Here is a 25,728-nt window from a genome sequence, read left to right as displayed (position 1 = left end):
TGAAGTTAAGTGTTTCTGAGCGCCCTCTCGTGGTATGGCTCTCTACTGCCAGTTATCATTCGGGTCAAACTTTTTGTCACCTTTGATCGATAAAAAGCTTGAGGCAAAAGGTTGAACACAAAAACACAGTTGCCCAATCACCTGGAAACGTTTCAGAACATTAGTCCCTGGCTCTGCACACTGCAGAGCTCCTCTTCTCTCTGGGCCATGGAACTCTCTGCGGGACTGTTTCTGGGGCTTCTGTTCCTGATCCTGCTGTGGCTCTTCACCCTGAAGACCCGCAGGACTCTCAACCTGCCCCCCGGACCCGCCGGACTCCCTCTGATCGGAAACCTGCTGCAGCTGGACAAGAACGCTCCTTTCAAAAGTTTGGTTCAGGTCATAGCTTCTTCTCTTCGACAGCTGCAGCGAAGCTCCCAGTGACGATTCTCAGTAACTTTTATATTATTTCTTAGGTTGAATCCAGAACAGTTTGTTATTTAAATGAATAAAAATTACAATATTGATGTCATGGAGAATTAATGAACACAATTTAGTAAAACAGGAAATGCCAAAAAAAAATAAAAATAAAAATTATTGTTTATCAATGTTGTGAACTGAAAATAAAAAGGCAAGTTGACATTAAAACAAACCAATATCACATGAACATGAACTGGATACATTCAGCAATGTAAACAACGTCTCCACATATTGATTTGTTTCACAATTCTAACCCACCAGCTGAGTAAAACCTACGGACCAGTGGTGACCGTGTACTTGGGTCCTCGGAGGGTTGTGGTTCTGATGGGCTATGAGGCTGTGAAAGAGGCCCTGGTGGACCAGGCGGAGGACTTCACCGGCCGGGCTCCATTTCCTTTCCTGACGAAAGTGACAAAAGGCTACGGTAACATTCTCCATCTGGGACTGTTTAAGTTTCCTGGAGCCTCTTTTGAGTCTCTTGAAGTTTCATAGGAACGGAAGTTGACTAGAGACTCGAAGACATGAATTAAATACTCAGTTTTGAACCAAGGTAGATACAAACCTTGATGCTCTGCTCCCCGCCATGAGTTGTGAAATGAAAAGGGTGCCTTCTGGCTCAGCTCAGTCGTCCACACCTCCAACTCACCTCTGCCATTATTGATAAATTTTCTGTTTCCGCGTGTGAAGGTTTGGCGATCAGCAATGGGGAACGCTGGCGGCAGCTGCGGCGCTTCACCCTGACGACGCTCAGAGACTTCGGAATGGGACGGAGGGGGATGGAAGCCTGGATCCAGGAGGAGAGCAGACACCTGGTGGCCAGGATCAAAACTACACAATGTGAGCGACTTCTTGATCAAATAACAGGTTCAAGAACAAAGGCAGAAAATCCAGTTTTTATAAACGACAGTCAGTGATGACATTACAACCACTGATCTGGCAGTCTTTGAACTGCACAATCCTGTTGACCGCAGACTGATGACCATTCACCAGGAGGTCTGCTTCGTCCATGTTTACTGTGGAGACTGAAATCCAGATTCACCCTCTCACGTTCTAGCTGATATGTTTATATCAGTGAAATAAAAAGAGTCAGCGCTCGTCCTCCATCGTGACTTTGAAATCAGAAAATGGACATCAATGTTTCAATAACAGCTGTGTGAGACAGTGGTCATAATGTAGTGGCCAAGCTTGCATGTGGCTGCAGATTCTGCTTTAATCCCCTGCAGCATCACTCTTTGAACCCACCTACTTCCTGAGCTGCTCCGTGTCCAATGTGATCTGCTGCCTGGTGTTCGGTCAACGCTTCGAGTACGAGGACGAGCGTTTCCTGCACCTGCTGAAGATCATCTCAGAGGTCCTGAGGTTCGGGAGCACCCCCAGAGGACAGGTGAGGGTCCCACCCTCCATTCAGAGGGCTGTAACGAGGCCCAAGTCTGTCTCGACTCCCCCGGGTATCTCATCCTTCATCACTCTCTGGGCTGGGTCCCACTATTGGGGGCGCTGTTAAACACATTTTGGAAGCCCAATATTCCACACCATCTTGATGCTGTGGTCTACTCTGTCTGCACTGAAGAAGACTCTTCACCAGCCTTCAGACGAAAAGAATGTCGCTGGCACTGTAGACTTGAAGTCATGAGTGGATCTCAGCCTCAGATGTAGAGAATACACAGAACATAAGTAAGACACTGGGACAGTGCGGACCTCCACCAAGCCTGGCTCCTCTCTTCTCCACAGTTGTACAACATCTTTCCTTGGCTAATGGACATCATCCCGGGTCGCCATCACACCGTCTTCAGCCTGATGCAGGAGCTAAATCATTTCATCATGATCAAGATCCAGGAGCATCAGGACTCACTGGACCCGGCCTCACCCCGGGACCTCATTGACTGCTTCCTCACCAGACTCTACCAGGTGCGTGACCTCAAACCATCTAACACCCTGGATTGAGAACCGTTAAGACATTCCTCTGAATAGATCTTAACCCTTTGGTCCTCCAGGAGAAGCAGGATCCCTCCACAGAGTTCCACCACGAGAACCTGGTGGGGACGGTCTTCGATCTGTTCCTGGCTGGAACAGAAACCACCGCCTCCACAATCACGTACGCCCTCAACGTCCTCATCAAGTACCCCAAAATACAAGGTGAGTCAGCAGCTGAGTCATGTTTGTCAGGTGGTGACTTTGCATCAACCTGCAGAGGAGACGCAGCAGGAGATCGACTCGGTGGTGGGGCGACAGCGCTCTCCCTCCATGGAGGACAGGAAGTCGCTCCCGTTCACCGACGCCGTCATCCATGAGATCCAGAGGATGGTGGACCTTACCCCGCTGGGGGTTCCTCACTACACCCTCAAAGACATTTCCTTCAGAGGCTTCAACATTCCCAAGGTTCGTTCCTGACATCATTCATTGAGAACAAACGTGAGCAACCAGCTGGTGTCTCTTCAGGGCACCGTCATTATACCGCTGCTGCACTCAGTGCTGAAGAGTGAGAAGAGTTGGGAGTCACCGCTTGACTTCAACCCTCAACACTTCCTGGACCAGAACGGAAACTTCAAGAGTAATCCAGCCTTCCTGCCGTTTTCTCAGATGATGACTTTAAACTGCACAGACTTCTAATATTTCATTAAAATTGTAAAACTGTCCGTTCTTGAATGTCAGGTGACAGAAGTCGTGACACTCATTGGCTCTCTCGCAGGTAAGCGGGCGTGCGTGGGAGAGTCGCTGGCCAGGATGGAGCTCTTCCTCTTCATGGTGTCGCTGCTGCAGAGCTTCACCTTCTCCTGCCCGGGGGGACCCGACAGCGTGGACCTGAACCCCGAGTACAGCAGCTTCGCCAACCTGCCGCGCAGGAACCAGATCATAGCCACGCCCCGTTGTTGATGACGCCATTCACTCATTCATGAATGTGAATATAAAGGCACTGGGCGATCCTGAAATATTACCGCCCTCTAGTGGTCCAACAAGAAAGTAAAGGGCTAGAATTTGGAAATAAAAGCGAAAAAAATAAACAGAAACAAAAGTGCATTGTTTGCTCCCGAAGGATGAATTATCACATCAGACATGTAGTATCTTAAAGGAGGTTGAAATTTATTGATTTAATTTTTATTTTGGGGGGTGTTGTATCATAACATACAAAATGTGTGTGTGTGTGGGGTGGGTGTCAGGAAGCATCGCCTCGATGTCGAGTCTGTAACATGAGGAGTCTGTGGTCAAGTGATCAGTCAAACTGTTGGTTTCAGTGAGTTATCGATCCATCGCCAGTGTTGCCAAGACACCGAGCAGGATCAGCTGTCAGGGGATTCCAACAAAACCCACTCTCCTAAAGTGACCTCAACATCTGACCCTCTGTAATTGGAACTTTTTTTTTTATTTACGATCATCCAAGTGGTTAAAACAACTACATTTGAAGGTGTTTCGTCGCTCCCCCGGGAGGTCGTTCTTGCAGTGACAAGGAGTACAACATGAATGTAAACAAATAACCAACGCATATTCACAAGAAGAAAAGTGAAAAATTAGAGACATTTAAGCGTTTTTAAGTAATAACTATGATGACAAAATAGTGTTCATAATCATTACAATTCATTTCTGAAAAGACCGAGGATGATGTGGACGCTGGATCAATGAAAAATGTTTTGTTTTGTTTTTCACTGTCATGGCAGGAGAATGAATAGTGCTGCATCCAGAGGGAAACCGTTTCAGACTGATGGTAGTGTCACAATTCAGAAATAACTGAAAATATTAATGCTATGAACATGAATAACATAATAACATAAATGAACCTTTCCACTTTTATCCCATTTCCTCATTTATCTACTATAAATTTAGTTTATTTCCAATTATAGTACTTCCCTCATGCCAACGTGTTTAAAAAAACATTCATGCTAGTATTAGATAACATTAATAATAGATTTTGAATTTAATATTGTTATTCATCAGAATGATTTAAACACTTCAGATGAGATGGTGTGTGAAAACAGAACTATATTAGGAGTTAATTTGCAGCTGAATTCAAGTGACAAGTGTAAATAGCAACACTGTTTAGTATCATTACTCATCTGAGAATATTGTCTCGATTCTTTTTTATTTTTACCTTGCTTGGCAGTGTAGACTCACTGCAGTTGTCGTAAGTCTCTGGTTCTCCGGTGCAGAGTGAAGCTCTCGCAGCAACTTAGCTGCGAGTCTCTGGACCGTCAGTCTCAGCTGCTCTGTGGTGGTGACATGTCCGTCCGAGCCTCTGCACTGTTAGCGTTATATTAGATGTATTTACATCCACTTGCAGAGATGACAGGACTAGTTTTTGGGCCACATGACAGATGGTCAGATGTTGGGCAGGTGATACTTGTGCTTCACCTGCTTCTTCACGTCTGGAGCTGGTGAGATGTTGCTGTGCGGCAGCTGGGGGAGGTACTGAGCCTAGAGGGAAGGGGGTCGGGGGTCAACAAGTGGTTACATGAGTGGCTCTTGTGTCATGGCATGTCTTGGAGAACACTGACCCCCGTGTGTCGGCGTCTGGACCCTCGCTCGTGTCTCCGCCCAGCACGGTCCCCGTCACGGCCCCAGCTACTCCCCGACTCCTCCTGGAAGTACGGCAGCTCCAGCAGCTCCTCGCAGGAGAGTCGCATGGAAGGATCCATCACCAGACAGGACTAGTTGCACACAGAGCGGGGTCAACACTCCAGTGCTCGGTCAGCGGCTCCAGCCCGGGTCACCTACCTTCATCACCTGCAGGGTGTGAGGCGAGGCGCAGTAGAAGCGCTTCTCCAGCGGCTCCTGTCGGGCGAGGAAAACTTACTGGTTCGACTCTGCTGCTGACAAGTGCGTGTGTGTGTCGTACCGTGGCATCTGGCTCCGGAATGCTGACGCCACTGAAGAAGACGTTGGATCGGAAAACCTGCTGGTGACGAGGGATCAGGTCTCCTGAGACGAGAGGAAATTCATCAGGAATTTAATTCATGTAAAATAAATATTAATCTGCTCATTGGCGCCACCTAAGGTTTTCCGAATGAGATACAGCTGGTCAACATCCGACTTCCCGGGCCAGAGGGGGCTTCCGTTCAGCAGCTCCGCGAAGACACAGCCCAGTGCCCAAACGTCCACTGGAGGGCCGTACTGCGTGTCGCCCACCAGAAGCTCGGGGGCTCTGTACCAGCGGGTCGCCACGTAGTCAGTGTAGTCGTCCTCTGGTCCCGCTGAAACCAGAACACAAGGCTGAGGAATAACAGTCCAGGCTGCTGCTCATGGTGGTTGTTTGAACGTCACCTAGTGGGCAAGGGTAAAATATACTGTATACAGTGGTACCTCGGTTCTCGCAATCCGCTCCAGACGGCCTTTCGAGAAGCGAATTGTTCGAAATCTGAATCCGTTTTTCCCATTACAATGAATGGAAAAAGAAATAATGCGTTCCTAACCTTAAAATAGTCTTTTGTAGGAGTGAATGTAGAGTGTCTGCTGCAGGTGCGCTGTTCCTCTATGTGTGTGGCCGCTGCATGTGGGAGGGGTTGCCGAGTGAGTGACGTCTCTCCAGAAGGGAAGAGGTGCCCGGTGCGTGTCCAGCTCTGAATGTGCGCTTCTGTGCAGTTTGGCTGTGACAAAGTCATAAACCAAGTAACGCTTGGGCGTTCGAGTTCTGGATTTTTGTTCGAAATCAGAAGCAGAAAAATCTCTAAAATTTTGTTCAAACTCCTTTGTTCGAATTCCGGGACGTTCGAAAACTGAGGTACCACTGTGAAACACGGGTTTAAATAATAAAATCATTTTTCCCACACTAGACAATATCAAATGCTAAACTGTCAGTGATGCTCATGATCAGTGAAAAACATGAATGAGCAAATCAAAAATTACTTTTTTGTTTATTTAGGTCAAAATGTGGGTAAAATGAGAAAATAATAATAATAATAATAAACATGAGACCGACAAAAAACCATTAGGATTAGAAATAAAATAGAATTGAATGAAGAGTTTTGAAAAAAAAAAAGATAAATAATACCAATATTTAGTGATAAAAAAAAAAAAATGAAAAGACCACTTAAAGCAAACATATTTGGGATTTGGCGGGAAGAAGGAGGCTACATCAGCAACTGGAGGCAGAGCTGAAGTCCCCACCGACCCAGCCATCAGGTCTGAGCGGGATGACACGTCCCGCTGAGTGTCCTCATGTTAATGTATAGTAAGGGGAGACTGGAACACGAGTCGGGTAAACGGAGCCCTCGCGGAGCCACTTACTGTCTGAAAGTGAGGAGGCAGCAGTGGATCTCGGCACTGCATTAATCATGAGAGAAACTTTTGCGACTAAATGCAGGTAAACGCGGCGGCGCATCACCTACTGAGGATGCGGGCGAAGCCGAAGTCGCAGAGCTTGATGACTCCGGTCTTGTTGAGGAGGATGTTCTCGGGCTTCACATCACGGTGGATGCACTGAAACAAAGAGTGAGGAGCGGGATTAGGATTAGGATTAGGCCGCGCGGTGGCGGCAGATTAGAAACATTTAAACTAAGGATGCACCGAACATTCGGTGGGAAAAAAAAGGCAACACTCGGCTTCGGTGGCGAAGAGCCTGAACGACCATTTTCACGTCTAATCGACAACACATATAATAAAACCTGTTTATTGAATACAAAAATACGTCTCTACTGAACCGCTGACGAAATTCTGGCAACCCACGTGCCCAAACTTATTTTCACTTTCCGACCCATGTATCACACCTTTCCTCTATTTGAACATGTCACTGTTGTCCACGTTGTTAAGTATTAAGCGCGGCCAGTTCGCACCGTCGTTAAGGCGACGCTTCTGTGCTGGGAATCATCCAAAGTCTACATTCGATGTTGACGTTTTGGGTTCTTTTAGTGTTGGAGAGTGATAATTTGTGTTGTTTTTTTTAAATATTATTATTTGAAAAGGAAAAAAAAATCCATCATCTAAACATTGACTTTCTTTGACAAATGTATGTAAATATATTCGACTTTCTGCAACATTAAAAAAATAATAATATTAAAAAAATGTATTCGGTATTCAGCCAAGTATTTAATTTTTTTTCATTGAGACTGGGGACCTTGTGCGGTAATCTCAGATTTGACTGCTGAGTTCAAACTACATCACCAGATCAAGGATGAATGTCAAGCGACAGAAACTGAACAAATAACATTCACGTCTCTCAGCTCAAGTTACTTTTGGAACACCATCTTCACTGGAGGGGAAGAGTTCAAGTGAAATAGGGAAAGATTCTACAGGAAATCTCATAATGGGGACAGAGCATTAAAATCTAAAAAAAAAACCCTTAAAATCTGAAGATAAAACTCAGTTACAGTGAGAAGTACAAATGGATTTTGCCTGTATTTCACCGAACTAGTCGCAGCCCTACACCACATACACTGACACGAGTGAATGTGGAGATAACAACAAGCACATGAGGGCGATTGTGACAGCATCTTCAACTGGTTCAGCCTTCACTGCTCCTCAGCAGCCTCCACACAGACAGTCGTGAAAAACCCACCTGCGAAAGCATCTGACCCTCAGCCACTCTGAACTCACATTGTGCTTGTGGCAGAAGTTGACGGCCTGCAGCGTCTGCCACACTATACTCTTCAGCTGAGCTTCAGGAACCCTGCGGCAGACAAAGACACAGCCGTGGTCACGCACTGCTGTCATACCTGCCGAACAAGAGAGGACGCGGTGCTTTCCAGTGACCTGGCGTCACCTCAGTAACCTCTTTGTTTGCAGCAGCAGCTCGAGTTTCTGACCCTGGTCAAAGAAAGAGGCCAGGAGACGCTCTTTGTCGATGATGATTGCTGTTTGATTTGAAATGAGGTCACGACCGTGAACACTTGGGGTGACCTTGTGACCCGGGTGAGCTCAGTACTACTGAAGGAAACACTGTCCTCTGCTCCTGTAAGGACTGGATGTGGGGCAGAGGAAGTCCCACACAAACTCCATGATGGCTTCAGAACACCCGTCCACAGCTCAGCAACAAAGAAAGAGCCTGAGGACTTACCCTCGAGGGTGCTTGTCCAGCTCGTTCAGGACGGTCTGCTCGCAGAACTCGAAGACCAGGTGGAGGCGGCGCTTCCTCCTGAAGACCTCCAGCAGGTTCACCAGGTTCACATGTTTCAGCTGCTGCAGGACGGAAGAGAAGACAAGGTCACAGTCTGAGCCAGCTTAGTCTTTGCTCACTCAAACTCCACGCCGGGCCCTGAACAGGAACCGTGACCTGGAAAATTGGTGTCTCAATTTCTATGAGTCAGAATTGATTGTTACCTATAAAATGTTCCAAGAGACCCACCCAGCGACCATTTGGGCCAAAGTTTTTTTGTTTATTTAAGTTAAAATTTGCTAGCTTAGTAAACACAAGACAGACACAAAAACATCATTATGGTTAGTCATAAAATAGAGTTGAATGAAGAGTTTTGAAAAAAAAAAAGATTAAAATGGGAAAATAATATCAATATTTAGTGATAAATAATGAAATGACAAAAGTTCAAAGAGTCCCACCCAGTGACCATGTGGGCCAGACTTAGAGCGACCTATAGCTTCTCTTCATGTATCATTTGTGTCTCTCCTGCTATTCAAGTTTATAAAATTGCAAACACCAGAACAAAGTTCAATACACACCAGACAGTCTGTCTGTTTTTGAAACACTCAGTGTTTCCACGGGGAAGGACATTCGCAAGGTATTTAACTACTTTTGTCATCACAAAACACAAGCCAAATTCTCCTTTCGGACATAGGCAAATCTCAGCTACAGCAGAGGAGCAACTTTACATCATGATGAGAAAGTCCTTCATGTTTGCATGCGATTGTTAGTGCTGGAGGTCCACCACAAGGTCACACATCTCCACTCCGGCGCTCTCACCTTCAGCATGCGTATCTCACGCAGGGCAATCTTCTTGATGACCGGGTCGTCTTCAGATTCCACAAACTTCTTGATGGCCACAATCTGACCCGTGTCTCTGTTCCTGCACTTGAACACCACGCCGTAGGAACCCTCGCCAATTTTGGCCAGCTTCTCATACTTCTCCATGGGGCAGTCAGCGCTGGTGCACCTGCAGGAGGAAATTAAAAACAAGGTACATACATTGCATCAAGTAGCACAAATGCACAGAACTAACTGTTGTCCAAACATGTGAAGCTATGAATTATACTGCACAAAAACGACAATCAAACTTAACTGGAAGGATTTAATCCTAAAAACGTGTCATTTTGTGGTAAACAACGATACAAATGAACACTAACAGAGGTCTATTAAAGCACAGAACGAACCACATTTGATCACTTACCAGTCAGGTTAATAAAAACACCTCTATATGCACTTGCAGGTGCTTCATCCACGACCTGTGGATGGGTTAAAACAAAGAGACGTCGATAAAAACTTAGGTACAGCCTCTTTTTCACGCACCTTACGCCAGACAAAACTGTGTCGAAAAGGTTTCCTCCTCTTATCTGCCGGTATTCCAGGTGAAACCTCTGCAAGTTTGGTCGGAGTTCATGATGATAGGACGCTGAAATAACCCACGAACACGAGAACCGTGACCTTTCGATCCACGGCGTCTCACTCGCCTCCTGGCAACGACGTCGAGAAGAGATTCACAAAGAGGTTTACGACGTGCAGCCTGCGCGTATATTTACGCAGTTCAAATACAACTTATGTCATGCAAATATGTCATTACGAGTCGTATTCGTCGTTACTTATCGTGTTTTTTTTCATCTACAAAGATGTACGATAAATAAATAAACGTATGTGTTGAAACGCACTAAGACTACGGTCATCAAAAACAAGAAGAACAATGATGGAAAACGTAGAATTTACATTTCAACAAATCGCCACAATAGAATTTCTTTCAAATTCATAATAATTCTGTCATTTATTTGAATAGTAGCGTGGATTCCTTGTGGGGTGCGCCGGGGAATAAGGTCCGTGTTGAAACAAGACAAGTTCCTCTCGTTGTGTATATTTTCATCGTTGGTCGATAAAAGATACTGTAACGTTAAGTCATAATAATCTGTTATCAACGTTAAAATTTAAACGAAACATACGACATAAAACGGTTCGCCTTTGCAACATGTTATTTGGCGTAAGGCTGAGTTGGGTGCAAGGTTTGAACACATTTTCTTTTAACAGAAAAAAGATATTTTATTTCGATATGTGCACAAAACTTAGGAGTACATTTTATATCGTGCATTTAGGTTTTGGTTAGGTTGTCAACGGACTTTGCCAACTTATATCCTCGGTTACAATAGTAATAAAAAAACAACAACCTCAAAATAACTTAATAAAACTTATTGGGGAAAAAACTCATCATAAAGCTCATTTTAAAATAATATATTTACCCAGAGATGTGTTAACAATATATTCAACACTTAAAAATATTTTTATATTTATAATTATCTGGATATTCTTTCAACAAAATGCATAATAAATGACATATCAGCAAGTGGTATATTCAAGCACATAATGTCATCGTATGCAGTGATTAATTTTAACACAGTAACACATATTTTAATGATAATATTATTATTGAAGAGGTCTATTATTGAAAAGCCGTGGTTGCTGTAATTGTTTACAAGAAACAGTAAATTCTTGACAGTTTCAAAATGTCTGTTCTCAAGATCGTCCATATCAAAGTCGAAACTGAAAATGAATAAATAAATAAAGCATCACTTTACTAATTTTTTATTATTTTTTTTTACACAGTAGAACGCATGCAGGGCCCGAACTTTTTAACCCCTGTATTGCATTATTACACCGTATTTCCTATTTTCTCCTGGATATAATAATATTTCAAGTCAAAATAAAGAGCCTTTTTCTAAGGTCCGTCCGTCCGTAAGTGCGCGCCCTGAGCTGAGGTCACCACAGCGATGAGGACTGTCTGTGGCCACGGGGCGGCGTCGCCCCCTCACTCACGCGGCTCCTCCTGCTTTAACTACGAACTTCGCTTCGTTTTTGTTTGGGTCGGTTCGCACGCGGGCAGCTCGGGGATTTTTTTTTAATTCTCTTTTGGTTTCGTGTCGTTACCTAAAAGTCCCGAACAGCAGCGAGACGGTCATATATCACTTCCTGAGTGAGTCAGTGACCCGGCAGACACTCTTGTTCGACTCTTCTTGAGGAGATGACACGCTTGGAAAACACACTTGTCTCCTGTTCCATTCTTAGCGGGCAGAGCTGTTTCCTGATGCGCAAGAGGCGGCGGCAGATGTTTGACTTCCTGGGCGGGGGCGCGCTATGAGACCCAGTTAGTGAGTGAGTGTGAGTGAGTGTGTGTGTGTGTTAGCGAGCCCCACTAGAGCGTTAAATAGACGGGAGCCGCGGAGGAGCCCGTCGGTGGATGGATGCGGGACGATTGCAACACGCGAACCCTCTGATCACGTGCTCTCCTCGCCGGGACTGTCGTGCCCTCTGACCTCCCGATGACGGCGGACATCTCAGCCTAGTTGGACCTTCTTCGGTGTTTTGAGGAAATCATCTGATCGCTGTGATCTGCTCAGACGGATGGAGAGGCGGTGGTGATCAGTCAGCTGAGGAGCCTCGGGAAAACATGTGAGAGGAGAGAAGCCCTGCTCGGTCACATGTTGGCTCGGTTTGACAGTTCTATCTGAACCTTGGCTGCTGAGTCAGAGCTGGCTCACCCCTCTCTCTCTCCACCTGTGAGGAGCATCACAAGTCCTGAGCGTCCGACACAGTCGCCACTGACTGCCCTGCTCTGCCAAGACAAGCCAGTCTCCACTCCTCTCCAGGCCAGTCAGCACCATGAAGCTCGCCCTGCTGGCGGTCCTGGTGCTCTACATGGTGGGCAGAGGGAGCAGCATGTCCACGTGTAAGACGCTGGACTTGGAGATGGTGAAGAAGAAGAGGATCGAAGCCATCCGGAGCCAGATCCTCAGCAAGCTGCGACTTCCCAAGGAGCCGGAGTCGGAGCGCACGGCGGACGAGGAGGAGATCCCCACCGAACTCCTGTCCCTCTACAACAGCACCAAGGACCTGCTGAAGGAGCAGCAGGCTCAAGTCCAGACCGAAGTGTCCACGGAGCAGGAGGAGGAGGAGTACTTCGCCAAAGTTCTTCACAAGTTCAACATGACCGGTGAGTGGCTTCACCACAGGGCTCTGCAACCTGCCTCACCGGGCCCTTCCAACCTCTGGATTCTCCTCTATATCTTTCATTTCACACTGAGAAACTAGTGTGAAATTCTGTCATGTTCTTTGGCTCCAATAGGTTAGACTGCCTTTAATACATACAGTATGTTTCCCATCTTTTCTGTGACAAAATGTATTTCTCGTGACTCCCAAAAGTAGTAGAACTTTCTGACACAAAGACATCAAGTCAGCACTGAAAAAAGATTTTTAAAATAATGAAAAGCACATTTTAGATTAATGTAAAGTATGTTGTTAGCTTCAGATATTTTTTTTATTTTTTGGCAAAAACATGGCCAAATAAATGTAGCAAAACCCCTACTCCACTGCTACCATAACTGTCTCTTAGCTGAATTCTACAATGCTCCTGACCCAAAGCAATTTTATGTCAAAATTCCCAAATGTATTCCTCACAGTTTCCACTCTCCCTGATGGCGACGTCATATCAGAAACTTTTCCTTGTCATATTGCTGGTTTATCCTCAGCAAGACAGTCTGAAATGTTGAAATAGATGCAGCAAAATTCTGGAAGAAAAATCATGTTTATCAATGAGCCTAGTAGAGGAACATGAGGAGACGTTCAGGTTCAGACAGGTGAGACCTCGAGGGTCGTGATGAAGGTGAGACTGAGGAGGATGAAGATAGATGCGGGTGGCAACTCTGAATGGCAACTGAGCAACAAGAAGAAGAGGTCTTGATGTTTGACTTTCTGGGGCCAACAAGGAAGTCCAGAGTTATACACAGTACAGTTCCATGTAACAAAGATTCCCTTCCTCTTTCTCTGTGATTCAGAGGTTTCAGCTTCCATTTCACACAAACACGTGTCACATTTCTTGTTGGAAAACTGCTCACGCTGGTTTTATCGAGACAATTCAGTCAAATTCCCCGTAATCACTCGTGTTGTTTCGAGGGAAATTCCAATTTCAATCAGGAAATGTTGTGATGAATTCGTTCTTTGAGTCCAACAGATGATGACGATCAGAGCTGTGCAAACAAACAGACCTTCACTGTGACACTGAAATACATTCTTTAACTCAGTCAGACAGCAGACGCCAACACACACTCTCTAAACCCCATATTCCTTCATGGTGCTCACCAGCTGAGATGAACTAGCCATTTCTAGTCTCCCTAAAGGTGTGAGTCATGAAGTGGACCATGTTAGAACCATGACCAATAGACCCTGACCTCATGAGCCCCAAAGTCCTGACTCTTTTTAGCGACTCAGATTCTCCACTTTAAAAAGATAAACTCACGTTTGCCTCCTTTTATAGATAGATTCAAGTAGGAGCCACTGATGGCTAGAGTTGATGTCACTGTGATGTCACCAGTTGGTGCCCTAGCTCCGCTAAAGTTTCTTCGTCTGACACTGTCGCCCTCTGGTGGCAGCCTCTGAAACCTCCATGTGTGCGAACGCCATTCCTTTCCTGTGCGGAACGTGATGCTCCACAACTCCATCCACCTTTGTTGCGTTTGCGCCTCTAAAAGTGGGTCTCAGCATGAGTCAACACATTTCTGAGCGACTCTGTAAAGCAGTTTGGCCGGTCGAGGAGAGCGAAAATGAATCCACATCTCCTTCATCTCCTGCTGCAGTTCCAGGCCGTAAAGCCCCCTGAACATGTGCGCCTCCCTCTGATCTCCTCCCAACATCTTCAGGCAACATCAGAAAGTTCAGGGATCACACGCGCAACAAGCTTGCATCTGCCACGATGAGATCAGGACTTTTACTGCTGCTTGATCTGCCGCCAGGTAGTTGGATTGCACTTTGATGAGGAGTTTATTGGCCACGGCCAACATGCCGCGATGAAGAAGAACCAGGAGGAGAACACTAGATGCCACTCAGGGCTCCTCACACTGGCACAGCTTCGTGCTGGTTCCGGTTCCTGAACTCAGTTTTGAACTGGCCAGCAGGTAGTCGGTTCATGGTTGCAACCAAAAGTAGTTCGGGGTGTTGTATTCTCTGTTTACAAAATGAGACGGATGTCGAGGATATAGTGGAAAGTATGTTAAATTGAATGAAACATATGTTTTGTTTGCTCTGGTGTTGGACGTTCTTGCCCTCTGCGTCCCCTCATCGTCTAAAGCTGCATTCGTGGTTGTTGGATGAAAACAAATAGTCCCAGTTAAGTCACAAGCGAAGGTGTTTTCCCATTTCCCACTTTAATTCCTCTTAAACCTTAAAACTCGGGCTGGTTCATAGAGAGCACTGAGGTTCAGAGGTTCACCGCTTCCAGAACCAGAACCGTGTCGGTGTGAAAGGCCTCATTGCGGGGTCGTCCTGATGGGAAGCACTTTTGTCAATTCACTTTTGACACTGAAGATAGAGATGATGACGGAAGCGCAGCTGCTGTAGTGAAGCGACTAAAAAAGATGCTCACCTTCTCACTGGCCCCTCAAGCCTGTCATATCTGGGTCCTCCATCTTCGACTCTCAGCTCGAGCTGCTTCCTCAGCCTGTTATCGGGGTGTTTGCACGCTGATGTTCGTGACGGAGCAGTCAGGCAGGAAGGAAGGCCATGCACGGCCACTGAGATCCGGAGTGACTCAGACCCGGTGCCCGGGGGGAGGAGGGGGAGCGCCGGCTTCCCTAGTCCTCAGTGGAATGCCAGAGACCCCGGTGGAGACGCTCAGCAGGGCTTCCTCTCCAACTTCCACCAGCTCAGGAAGAGTGAAGTGTTTGGGTATCGGCCTGACGGGAAATATTTGGCAATTATTAGAAAAAAAACCAGGGCGTGGGAGACGACCCGGCTTCTGCTGGACTGGGGAGGCCCACATGAGGATCAGTCGGAGCAAACAGGATCCAGCAGGAATGCTCATTAGCAAGCTCAAATAACAACCGGCCCCGAAATGTAAGATCTCATCTGGACAGACGGACGGTCCTTCACTGAGAGGGAGCGTCCGTCTGAGAGCAAAACCACACCTGACTCTCGAGAAACATCGCAAACCACAAAACACTGGGAACAAACTTGTTAGTGAAGCAAGCCGTTTCACACCAAACACATTGTCGACTTCCTGCTGCCTCGACCAATCACAGAAGAGCGTCAGGCCTTGTTCTTGTTGTTTGCAAGTTATGATTGTGTTTAGCAATAATGCTTTGTGTTGTTGTAGTGTGTCACAACATTTAGCGTCAAGTTGCTGGGTGTGTCTGCGATGTGTTTGACAGCAAGTTGTGTTGTTCAGAAAGACATCGGTGCTGTGTATCGGCAGGTATCAGCAGCGATGCGATACGTATCACGATGCAGGAGTGGTGATATGATGCAACACGATATATTGTGATACTGTTTCAACAATTGGGGCGTTTTAAGAATGGAAATCAGATAATGCAGTACCATATGACGTGCATGAGTTTATTGTTATAATGCGTCTCCTTTAATCAACAACATAAAAGATAAAAACAATTATGCCACAAATAGAACAACACATCGAAGTATCTACGTATTAAATATCGATATATGACAATAGCAGACAATCCATTATTGCGATGTTTGAGTGTATCAATATTTTCTTTGGTCTTTTTGTGTATTAGTAGATGCTAGTTGGGAGACGTACTTCACATGTCATTTGTGTTTAATGCAGTGCAATTCAATGGTCCAGTCCAATGGTGTGTTTCACATGACTTGTTGGTGTTGAGAATTCACTTGTGCCTTGGCTGTGGTGCGTCATAATTGTTTTTGTATGGCGGTTTAGCGATCGATTTGTCTTCATTACAGTTGTGTTCAATCGTTTGCTGTGGAGGTCTGATCCTGAGTTGAATGATTATTTTTGTTTTTGTCATTTCTGTTTAGTGACTTGTTTGTTTGTTATTCAGCATAGTTCCGAGTCATGATGTTTGTTTTGTGAGTGGTTATTTTTCTGTGTATTATTTGTGTTGAGTGACTCTTGTCTTTATAATTGTTGGCTGATTTTCAGCACCGTCCTGATCATGAAAGAAAAACCAGAGTGAAAAGGAAGCCGGAAAACATTCTATCCCATATGAAACATTCCGTCCGGAATAAATCATTTGTCTGCATTTTGTTTTCCAGCGGAGCCCGGCTCCTGCGATTCTGTGAGGTGACCGACATTCCTTCCTTCTGAAACCTTCTCGTGGTTCGCTTTTCCTCCGCTCTATCAGGGCCAAAGCCACAGGACGGGGGTCGCGCTCAGGTCTCCGTCGCACAATCATTCACCAGTGGAAACAGTTTTCAAACCAGACAGACATCAGCCGCCGTCTGACGCTCACCACACACAGCGTTGTTGTGGCCTCCCTCTTTTAAAAGTCAGCTGTGTTGAGTAATTTGTTAGTATTTGGCGACACATTTGATGTGTTTTTCTGTTGTTTTTGTGGGATTAGTGATGGCTTCTGTGTCAGCCTTGTGATTAGTTGCGTTCACTGACTCGTCCTGACACTCAAAGATCAGTCAGACTGGAAAGCTACGTGTGGTGAAGCCCTCCAACCACAGCCATGTTGATCTTTCACACAGACACACAGCATCAGGATGGGATTCAAACTGCCAACCCTCCGATTGTCTGGCGACCTGCCTCACCTTCTGAAGCCCCTTTATCTTGTTGTTGCGTCATTGTGTTGAGTGATACATGTTGGGTGTGATATTTTTATTGTTAGTCAAGTCTTTTTGCTTAGTGGTGAACTGTGTTTTTTCTCACTGTATGAGAACTTTGCTTTATTTTTAGATGTTGTGTCTTGATGAGTGTTCGTTCGTCGAGTGTTGTTGCTGTTTTTGTGTAGTGTTGTGCATCAATTATTTTTTTCTCGTATTTATTTTTAGCAATGTTTTTATGTTGTAGAATTTCTGTTTTGCTACAATGCAGTTATGAATCAATTACTATGTTTTGAATACTAATGTCTAATGGTGGATTTGCAGTTGTGTTTCATGATTTGCTGTTGTTTCTGTGTTCCATGACATGATCATTGTTGTGTTATTGTTGACACACTGATCCGTCTAATGCATTAGCGATGGTGTTGGCTGTGTTTGGGAATTGTTCTGTTGTGCTGAATGAGTTGTTGTGCTGCAGTGCGTTGTGAGTCGACAGGGATGTTGGCTTTGTCATTGCTTCACCATTAATCCTGGCGCTAGTTCTGAGTGTGATCTGTTGTGTTTAGTTTTGTGAATTGTGACGTATCCTTTCATCATTTCAGTCATATTTATGAGTTACGTTTTTGTTGTCGTGTCAAGTGACTCCCTGTTGTGTTTACTGTATTATGGCATGAACTAACTGGTGTGTGAGAGCTCTCTAGGTGTCAGTTGTGTAGGGATGAGGGTCAAGGTTGCTGTGAAGTTGGGACAGAAGCTGAGCATCAAGACAGCAAAGTCGTTGGAAGACGGAGCGTTCTTTTAAGAGCAAATAAAGGAAGTAGTATTTGCCAAGGGGCTGCTTCAGGACCGTGGAGGCGAAAGGTCATGTGTAAAGCGCAGTTACGAGGCGCGTTAACGAGACATGGCCGGTCTGCGGGTGGGTGGAGTCCGGAGTGTGAAGGAGGCAGGTATTTAGGCTGTTGCAGGAATCTTGTTCCTCCCTCTGGTAATTACAGATCTGTCTCCCTACCTGTCACAACAGCTGTCCCGGGCTTACCAGGAGATAGGCTGGGGATTCAGTGCTCAAATCCACCCACACCCAAGTGGCTGCAAAGCTCTGGGTGTTATCTCCAAACCTTCATGTGAGAGCCCAGCACGCACTCCAAGCCCTGCGGAAGACAATGCTTCAACACACACACGCTGGCCTTCCCTGAGGATGTGACCTCATTTCCTGTTTTTCAAGTGTTTCTCTTTACCCGGAGCACATTTGACTGGAGTGGCATCGTCCACTCTGGGAGCCCTGCTGCCAGTCTGGGTGCGACCGCTGAGCCGTCTCCATGTTTCAGTTTCACGTGGTTATGGCCGCGTCCAGCGCTATTCCCTTCAGGTGCAGAAGTCGGCCTCAAGCAAAACAAGAGCTCGGTCACAGGTATAATCTGGTAATGATCTGTCCTGCGGTTCAAGGGCCGGACGCCAGGTCAAGTAGCAGAGACACACAAAGAAACAGGAAATATGGTGACAGAATTGGAGCTAACAGGAAGTGATCATGACACATATCTGGCACACTTCACCAAAGAACCGAGTTCACAAGAGTGACGAGCTCAAGCAAAAAAGGAAGCGAGTTGTGGTGTGAAAGACGTTGGTTCCCCACCCTCCTCTGAAAACTGGCAGCACGGCCTTGTGACTGGTCCAGATGCTCAGCCTGCTACTGTCAAATGCAACCACTTGTCTGGCGTTGTTTTTAAAGTCTCTGAAATATTGTGTTGACTTACATGATCCGCATTTAGTGTCGATGAAGTCAGAATCATGACATTGCTGGGGTGGAGGTGCAAGTTGCTTGGGGTTTCAACCACACGCATCTGTTCTGCAGAAATGCTCAAAATGAAGCTGAGGGGGGTCAGTGAAGGTGGCTTCAATGTCTTGTCTGGATGCCTCCTGGACGGCACCATGGGGGGGATAGGGAACATCTGGCTGACAGGTCTGGTCTTGCTGACTAACAGTGAAGGTCAGATGCAGTTCGATTAAACCTAAACCTGGCACCAGAAGCTTCCTGTCCAAAAATGGGTGATAGACTCCATGCACCTCAGTCAGACTGTCAGTCAAGATGGTTCGCGTCTTATTAAGGTCAGCACAAGTAACAGCGCATAATCCTGTAAGCGATACAGGAGTGGCCGGATCCTTGCACGGCCTGGATCATCCCGGCAGCACAAGCATGCCAGACTGTCAGAGAGTAATTCCTGGACCCGAGACGTAGTTGAGCGTTTGGGCCGGAGCCAGACCTCAGTCACGCTCCATTCATATCCATCTCCAGTGGACACTCAAACACCGTCCTCTCCCTCAGAGCCGTGCGCCATACATTCCCCACTTTTGCTGTTTTCCTGGAGTGTCACACACCTCTGTCTGCACCGGAGCTCCGGCACTTCTGAGCGTCTTCACTCTTGCGCCGGCGTTCAGCACATCACTGATAGGAGATTGAGTCACTGAAAGATTTATGGTGCTTAGCTCGGAAGAATCCTGGCTCTGTTTTCCATCAGGCTGTGCAAGGGAATGTTCCAGCTGTCATGAAATATAGGAACGTACATGTGGGCAGCGGGAGACACCCGTGACGGTCAGCCCAGAGTTTGACCGAGGTCAGCCAGAGTGAACCCTTGGATTGGGCTCACCTGCATGAAGCATCCTGAAGATATCCAGATGTTTATGACAAGTTGTTGCCTTCAGTTTAGCTTAGCTTCAGCTTAGTTTTCTGAGTGCATGCAACAGAGAGGAGTCACCCATGCCTCTGAATCTACCTGATGAATATCTGCCAGGTAGAGAGCCGGCTGCATAACTCCCCACAGAGATGGACCAAACCACCCCCGATCTACGGTCATTACTGGACGTCTTGTCTACACGTCAGACATAGCGTTTGACACTTTGGGAATCAGGAGCCATCGGGAACTGAGGACGTTTCTGTGATGAGATATTTTGGATCTAGACATCAGACACCTTTACCGGAGGTTGGGGAGGTCATGACCTGTCAGCTATCTCTGGGATGTTCTTTGGCAGTGCTGTCGACAAATCCACAGCGAACCCCTGGACCTTGTACAGAGATTGCCTTCAGAAAGTCTGAGAACATAGTGAAGGTGTGAAGCAGTTGTTGCCAGGGTATTGCACTGCAGGAATCTCTGCCCCACTTCCTTTGCTGGGCCTCTTCCCAAGTCTTCCCAAGAGATTGTTCCCACCAGATTCCCCACCTATTAATCCAGAGTTGCCTGGCTTTGTGGTGTCTGACTTTTCTTTTTTCGTTTTATTACCTCTTCCAAGTAGGGTTATGTTTTTGTCAGCATGTTTTTGTCAACTGAGAGCTCTGTTCTTGTGTTCTATAGGAAGATGCGTGTCCCTGAATTATCTTTTCATTTCTACTCACAGCCAGAAACAACTCAACAATCAACCAGAATTCCAAGACCATCCCCATGCACTTCGACCTCTCGGAGATCCGGGCGAGTGTCGGGGATCACGGGCTTCTGACTAGCGCCGAGTTACGGATGCTCATCAAGCAACCCACGATTCTTTCCGAGCAGCGAGTGGAGCTGTACGAGGGAGTCGGGTCCTCAGCCCGCTACCTCACGTCCCGCTTCATCACCAACCAGTGGCGGGACAAGTGGCTGTCGTTCGACGTGACGAAAACCCTGAGGACGTGGCTCCAAGGCTCGGGTGAGTTCATCGAGACTGGTCGCTGAAGCACACGCTCCACCCAAGTCTCACACTTGTCTGCTGTCATCACAGAGGACGAGCAGGGATTCCAACTCCGGCTGTTCTGCGAGTGTGACCAGACCACGGCGGACAACACTTTCAGATTCTCCATTTCTGGAATCGCCAATAAGAGAGGCGACACGGGGCCGTTACTGATGAGAACGCAACAACCGCCATACCTATTGACCATGTCCATCCCTCAAAACGTCAGCAGCCCTCAGACGTCGTCGCGCAAGAGACGCGCCACAGACGTGAGGGACACCTGCACCTCGTATGTGCTCCACTCAAACTTCAACTAAGCTACAGAGCAAAAGTTGCATCATCCACTGTGAGATGTCTATAGTTGCGCTTTTGTGTCCCGCAGGCAAACAGAAAGCTGCTGCGTGCGGAGCTTGTACATCGATTTTCGGAAAGATCTGGGCTGGAAGTGGATTCACAAGCCGACAGGTTACCACGCCAACTACTGCATGGGCTCCTGCACCTACATCTGGAATACCGAAAACAAATATTCCCAGGTAAGTCGCCATGTTTCACCTCGCCTGAGCGGCGAGAAGGCGACTGACAGACGATTAAGAGTACGCGAGAGAAATAGCTAGCATTCTTGGGAATCAGTTTCCTCAGGGATCATTTCTCAGGACCGGGAGAGGAATCTGACGTTGTCGCCCGGAGCTCCGGCCATTTGTGCCAACTCTTTGACATGTTACTTTCAGGCTTGTTGACGTGGCGACACCTGTAATTACAGGTGATAGCAGCTTGTGTGGTTTAATATTACACTCGCTCGACATTTAATAGCAGCCTGCCGGTGCCGCTCCTGCCCGGGGTCGACTGCTGCGTCGTGTGAAACGGAATCCTTCGCTTGCTCAGGAGAGAAGTCTGCAACCTTTGCCGCTTAAGCACTTGTTTTTGGACCCGGTCCCGGCAACTGAACTTGATCCAGACCTGCTCCAGGGAGTGAAAATAAAAACCAAACAGCAGCAAAGTTTGAACCTGCTAAAACTGATTTTTGGTCACAAATTGAGCAGAAATCGACTGAGATGGGGACCCCTGACAGGCCCCCCCCGTCTCTTCAATTTACAGACTTTTTCGACTGTGGGAGGAAACCGGAGCACCTAAAGGAAACACAACACATGCAAGTTGATGCAACCTGGAATCTATTATTTTTTTAAATATATTTTAGGTATTTTATTCTCCCATGTTTCCTTCATGTTCAACTATTTCATAGTTGCTTTTTCATGTATACGATGTTTATCAGGCATTTTATTTTCTATTACATCGCATTTGACTGGTTTCAGCGTCGATTCTTCTGCTCATAGGGAGGGTGTTCTCACTGAAAAAGCTTTCTGAAGTTGCTAAAGGCGGTGGGAGTAGATGTTTATTTAGGTGAAGTTTTTATTGGCTACTGCTCCTGAGATGTAATCTCTGTGATAAACTCTGTTGAAGACCACACAGATGAAACCTTTGCGCTCAGATATGGAGTCTGCTAACTCACCAGTGAAACACAGGGCTGCGATGCCGTGAGCATTTTCCCAGCCATGTGGGAAGTGATCCCTGCCATCATCACAGGCCCCTAAAGTTGAAGATGTCACGTGACCATCCCACCCTCACCATTCACACCGGTGCGGACCTCTGACCTTCTCACCAACTGTGCCACCAAACAGCCTCGGGAAGCGTCATCCTCCCCTGGCGGTGGAGCGTCACCGTAAAATGTCCCGTGAAGATGCGGCCGAGAGAGTGACGCGACACTATCAGTTTGTTTTTCAGCCCAGATGAAAAGGACGGCTGTATTCCTGCCCACGGCGGACAAGCCTTTCCAACCGCAAGCCTTGACCTTTTATAGCCACGTGGGTTTGATTTAGTGGAACTCACTGCGCCAGTTGTCGGTTCTTATTACCAACCACACATATCATACTGACCTCGCAGCTCTATATGACATGGATGGACGTGTGCTCTCTGCTGAACTAGCTCTTTACCTGCCGAGGGCCCGTCGACCATCGTGAGCCTCTCAACAGAGATGAGCTGAATGAGAGGTGACTCACTCTTCGCCGACTTCCACGATGGAAAAAATGATGTGTTTAATTCGATCTGGACGAGTGGGCTGTGAGATTTACAAGCCCATTGCGGCATTTAGCTTTCCTCCAAGGCAACTTTACTGCGGAGCCTTAGATTAAATCAGCACTCTGTGGCAAATTCGAGTAATTAAATGAGAGTCCGTGTCTTTGTTTTGGTCCCAGCTTGCAGCGATCGTGCAGCAAATCATCAGCGGATCACTTATCCATGGTTTTCTGAGCAGTTCAGATGCTATTGTTTCTCTCCCACAAGCATCAGCGGAGGTCTGACTTTTTTCTTTCTCTGTAATTGCTCTCAGATTTTGGCCTTGTACAAGCATCACAACCCGGGAGCATCTGCGCAGCCCTGCTGCGTTCCTCAAGCGCTGGAGCCGCTTCCCATCCTCTACTACGTGGGTCGGCAACACAAGGTACCAGCTCTCTCTGTTCGAACCAGACTTTAAACTAATCCCCCAGTCCTTCGTTGGCTTGTCGCGCAGCTGCGCTCTTGTGTGCTCAGACTCCAGCTTGATAATACCAGCAGAACAGATGAGGAACCAAGCGGTGCTGTTTGAACAGTAAGACATTTCAGACACCAATCCAACTGGAATGGATCAGCAGGAAGCACCGAGGCACACGGGTCATCTGCTGCTGCAGTGTTTTCCTCAGACACAATTCACTTCAAAAGTGGCACAGCAATCACACATAGAGGGCGCTCATGCATGATCGACTAATATTTTTTAAACCCCCTTCTCCTTCACTGGCTACTTCCACCATTACGATGGGTGCCATTCAACTACTCTCCAGCTCAGACCTCAAACCGCTCCCTAATTTCACCATTGTGTCCGTCCATCATCCTGGTCTTGAAGAAGTTGGCCAGTGATGGTGACCAGTGCAAGCTGGCTCTTGGTCTGAACCAGATGGTTGATGGGTCATGAAGCGAATGCTGTGTGCCATCAACGTTCAACTTAAGCCTTTGTTTCCGTTCCAGGTGGAGCAGCTGTCCAACATGATCGTGAAGTCCTGCAAGTGCAGCTAAAACCTCCACAACTCAGACTGTTTGAAGGCGCTCCGGCCATCACCTTGCTGGAGGACAACCATGAACTTCTTCGACATCGAAGAGACTTCTACTGTATATAGGACTTTTTACGCAGTAAAATATCTTCCTCTAAATTTATTAATTTATTTGTTGGAACTCCAAAGGACGCTCACACCTGTACATACTGTACTCTGGGAAAGATGTTGCCTGAGGACAATCGATGGACGTAGCTCAAAATGTGGCTCTTCTTGGAAGCATAAAAGGAATTTGACTTTGGTTGCTACAGAGTGAATCAAGTCCAGGCCTGGGAAAAAAAAGCTTTCTTCAGAGACCTGCGAAAACATGGGACCACCACAGGGACTGACGGAGGATTGGACCGGGGCCACATTGTTGTTCCACTTTGTTTATTTTCCTAAAACCACACGATGACTCTCTTTTCTTTACGTAACTGAATGCATTCCGTGCTGTCACGGCTGTGACTAACATCAGCGGCTGAATAAGTGGTGATGGCCTGTTTTCTCTCTCCGGAGAGTGACGGTCGACTTGTTTTCTCTGGTTTTCAGTGGCAGTTCTTGATGCTCGGCGGAATACACACATTTGTTTTAATCACTGTGCTTCTTTAGGGCTCACTTGTTGCCTTCACTCTCTTCTGACGACTTGCAGCTTTCACCAGAGAACTGGTGACATCAGCGTCTGAATGTAAACAAGTGAATAAAAAGTGATGTTGAATGATCTCTGTGGGACAACTGTGACAGGAGGATGGTTTGAGTTGTCTTCACCAAAAAGAACAAATCAGTTTTTAAGAAATGTTTTGTTTATCTTCACTAGAATTTAAAGGTTTGGAGGATTGTTTCAGCTAAATCTAGTTCCAACAACTGTCGATTCAGGGCTTGTGGGACGAGTCGTCTCAACTTCTGACACTCTACAGTCAGAAAGTACTTGAGAGTTGAAGTGTTTGCTAGAGACGCATCTAGATGTCCGATCATCACAGTAGATCCTGGGGAAATGTTCAGACGCCATCTTGAAAGGCAGACACACAGAAACAGCTACGAGTCAGTGGTTAGCGGCCGTTGACGCTCCGTGCAGAGCGGAATCTCTGTGAGTGATGGGCAAATAAATAAACATTTCCATTTACTGGAACTCTATTGTTGCTTTGGTTGTTAATGGAAACACTTGCGGAGTAAAGGTGCCCCCAGTGGTCGGCCTAATGCTCCCCGTTAAACTTCAGAGCTGCTTCCATTACCCTCTCATCTGGGTTCGATCATGTGACTGGGCGAACCCGACAGATTTGGGAACAACAGAGTTTGTTATCTAATAAACCAGGCCGGCAGTGTAGAGAGCAGCTCAGCAAAAGCCCGAACACAACTCCAGTCATCAGAAGAACAAGGTCCAGGAAACAAGGTTGAAGGTCAGGAACACAGGAAGAGAAGGAATGGAACCGGGTTTATAAAGATGCAGCCATTTCAGGTGCCACTAGAGAAGCACCCGTGGGATGAAACCCAACAGTCAGGCGGGTTTCCAAATCCGCCCTTAGAACATCAACAGCAGAATCCAGTAATTATTGCTTGCACCGTCAGAAGTTGATGTGGGACACGGGCAGGTTTTCACACCATGGTGAGCTTCTGGTGTGGCTGCAGTTTGCAGTCCATGGTTGAACCCAAAAAGATGTGGGTTGTCAATCGCAAATGACAAACCTGGGTGTTTCATGCACAAGTGACAAAAATCTCGTCCTGAGTTTCCTGCAGCAGCGGAAAAGGACTCCGGCTGAGGAAGTTCACTGTCAAACTTTCTTTTGTGGAACCCTCAGCTGAGCTCATATTTCTTCCCATGGCAGC

The 25,728-nt window shown here is 46.7% G+C and overlaps 3 protein-coding genes across 7 annotated transcripts; 2 read left to right on the top strand and 1 right to left on the bottom strand.

Annotated features, from left to right (window-relative positions):
- Positions 1 to 144: 144 nt before the first annotated feature.
- Positions 145 to 3,469, top strand: LOC128763537 (cytochrome P450 2F5-like). The gene is made up of 9 exons (XM_053872410.1): positions 145 to 378; positions 721 to 883; positions 1,147 to 1,296; positions 1,683 to 1,843; positions 2,191 to 2,367; positions 2,454 to 2,595; positions 2,651 to 2,838; positions 2,899 to 3,010; positions 3,149 to 3,469. Exons 1-9 carry the CDS (start codon positions 208 to 210, stop codon positions 3,331 to 3,333), a joined length of 1,449 nt encoding a protein of 482 aa, XP_053728385.1. The 5' UTR covers positions 145 to 207; the 3' UTR covers positions 3,334 to 3,469.
- Positions 3,418 to 11,662, bottom strand: cdkl1 (cyclin-dependent kinase-like 1 (CDC2-related kinase)). 5 transcript variants are annotated; one of them, XM_053872412.1, is made up of 12 exons: positions 11,459 to 11,661; positions 9,842 to 10,005; positions 9,723 to 9,777; positions 9,299 to 9,488; positions 8,441 to 8,562; positions 7,981 to 8,053; positions 6,777 to 6,867; positions 5,442 to 5,642; positions 5,288 to 5,370; positions 5,167 to 5,223; positions 4,947 to 5,099; positions 3,418 to 4,866 (listed from the first exon to the last, which is right to left on the bottom strand). In XM_053872412.1, exons 4-12 carry the CDS (start codon positions 9,464 to 9,466, stop codon positions 4,771 to 4,773), a joined length of 1,044 nt encoding a protein of 347 aa, XP_053728387.1. In that variant the 5' UTR covers positions 9,467 to 9,488; positions 9,723 to 9,777; positions 9,842 to 10,005; positions 11,459 to 11,661; the 3' UTR covers positions 3,418 to 4,770. The 5 variants fall into 5 exon arrangements, with proteins under 5 accessions (XP_053728387.1, XP_053728388.1, XP_053728392.1 ...); XM_053872413.1 differs by lacking the exon at positions 11,459 to 11,661 and adding an exon at positions 10,253 to 10,469; XM_053872417.1 differs by lacking the exon at positions 9,842 to 10,005 and having other exon boundaries at positions 11,459 to 11,662.
- On the top strand, positions 11,389 to 24,996 carry tgfb1a (transforming growth factor, beta 1a). The gene is made up of 6 exons (XM_053872411.1): positions 11,389 to 12,521; positions 20,486 to 20,770; positions 20,843 to 21,080; positions 21,174 to 21,324; positions 23,175 to 23,285; positions 23,846 to 24,996. Exons 1-6 carry the CDS (start codon positions 12,191 to 12,193, stop codon positions 23,891 to 23,893), a joined length of 1,164 nt encoding a protein of 387 aa, XP_053728386.1. The 5' UTR covers positions 11,389 to 12,190; the 3' UTR covers positions 23,894 to 24,996.
- The last annotated feature ends 732 nt before the right edge of the window (positions 24,997 to 25,728 follow it).

The sequence above is a fragment of the Synchiropus splendidus genome, chromosome 8 (assembly GCF_027744825.2).
Source record: "Synchiropus splendidus isolate RoL2022-P1 chromosome 8, RoL_Sspl_1.0, whole genome shotgun sequence".
Classification (NCBI taxonomy): Eukaryota; Metazoa; Chordata; class Actinopteri; order Syngnathiformes; family Callionymidae; genus Synchiropus; species Synchiropus splendidus.
The sequence above is the reverse complement of the archived record's forward strand: the minus strand, read 5'-3'. Positions and strand labels throughout refer to the sequence as shown.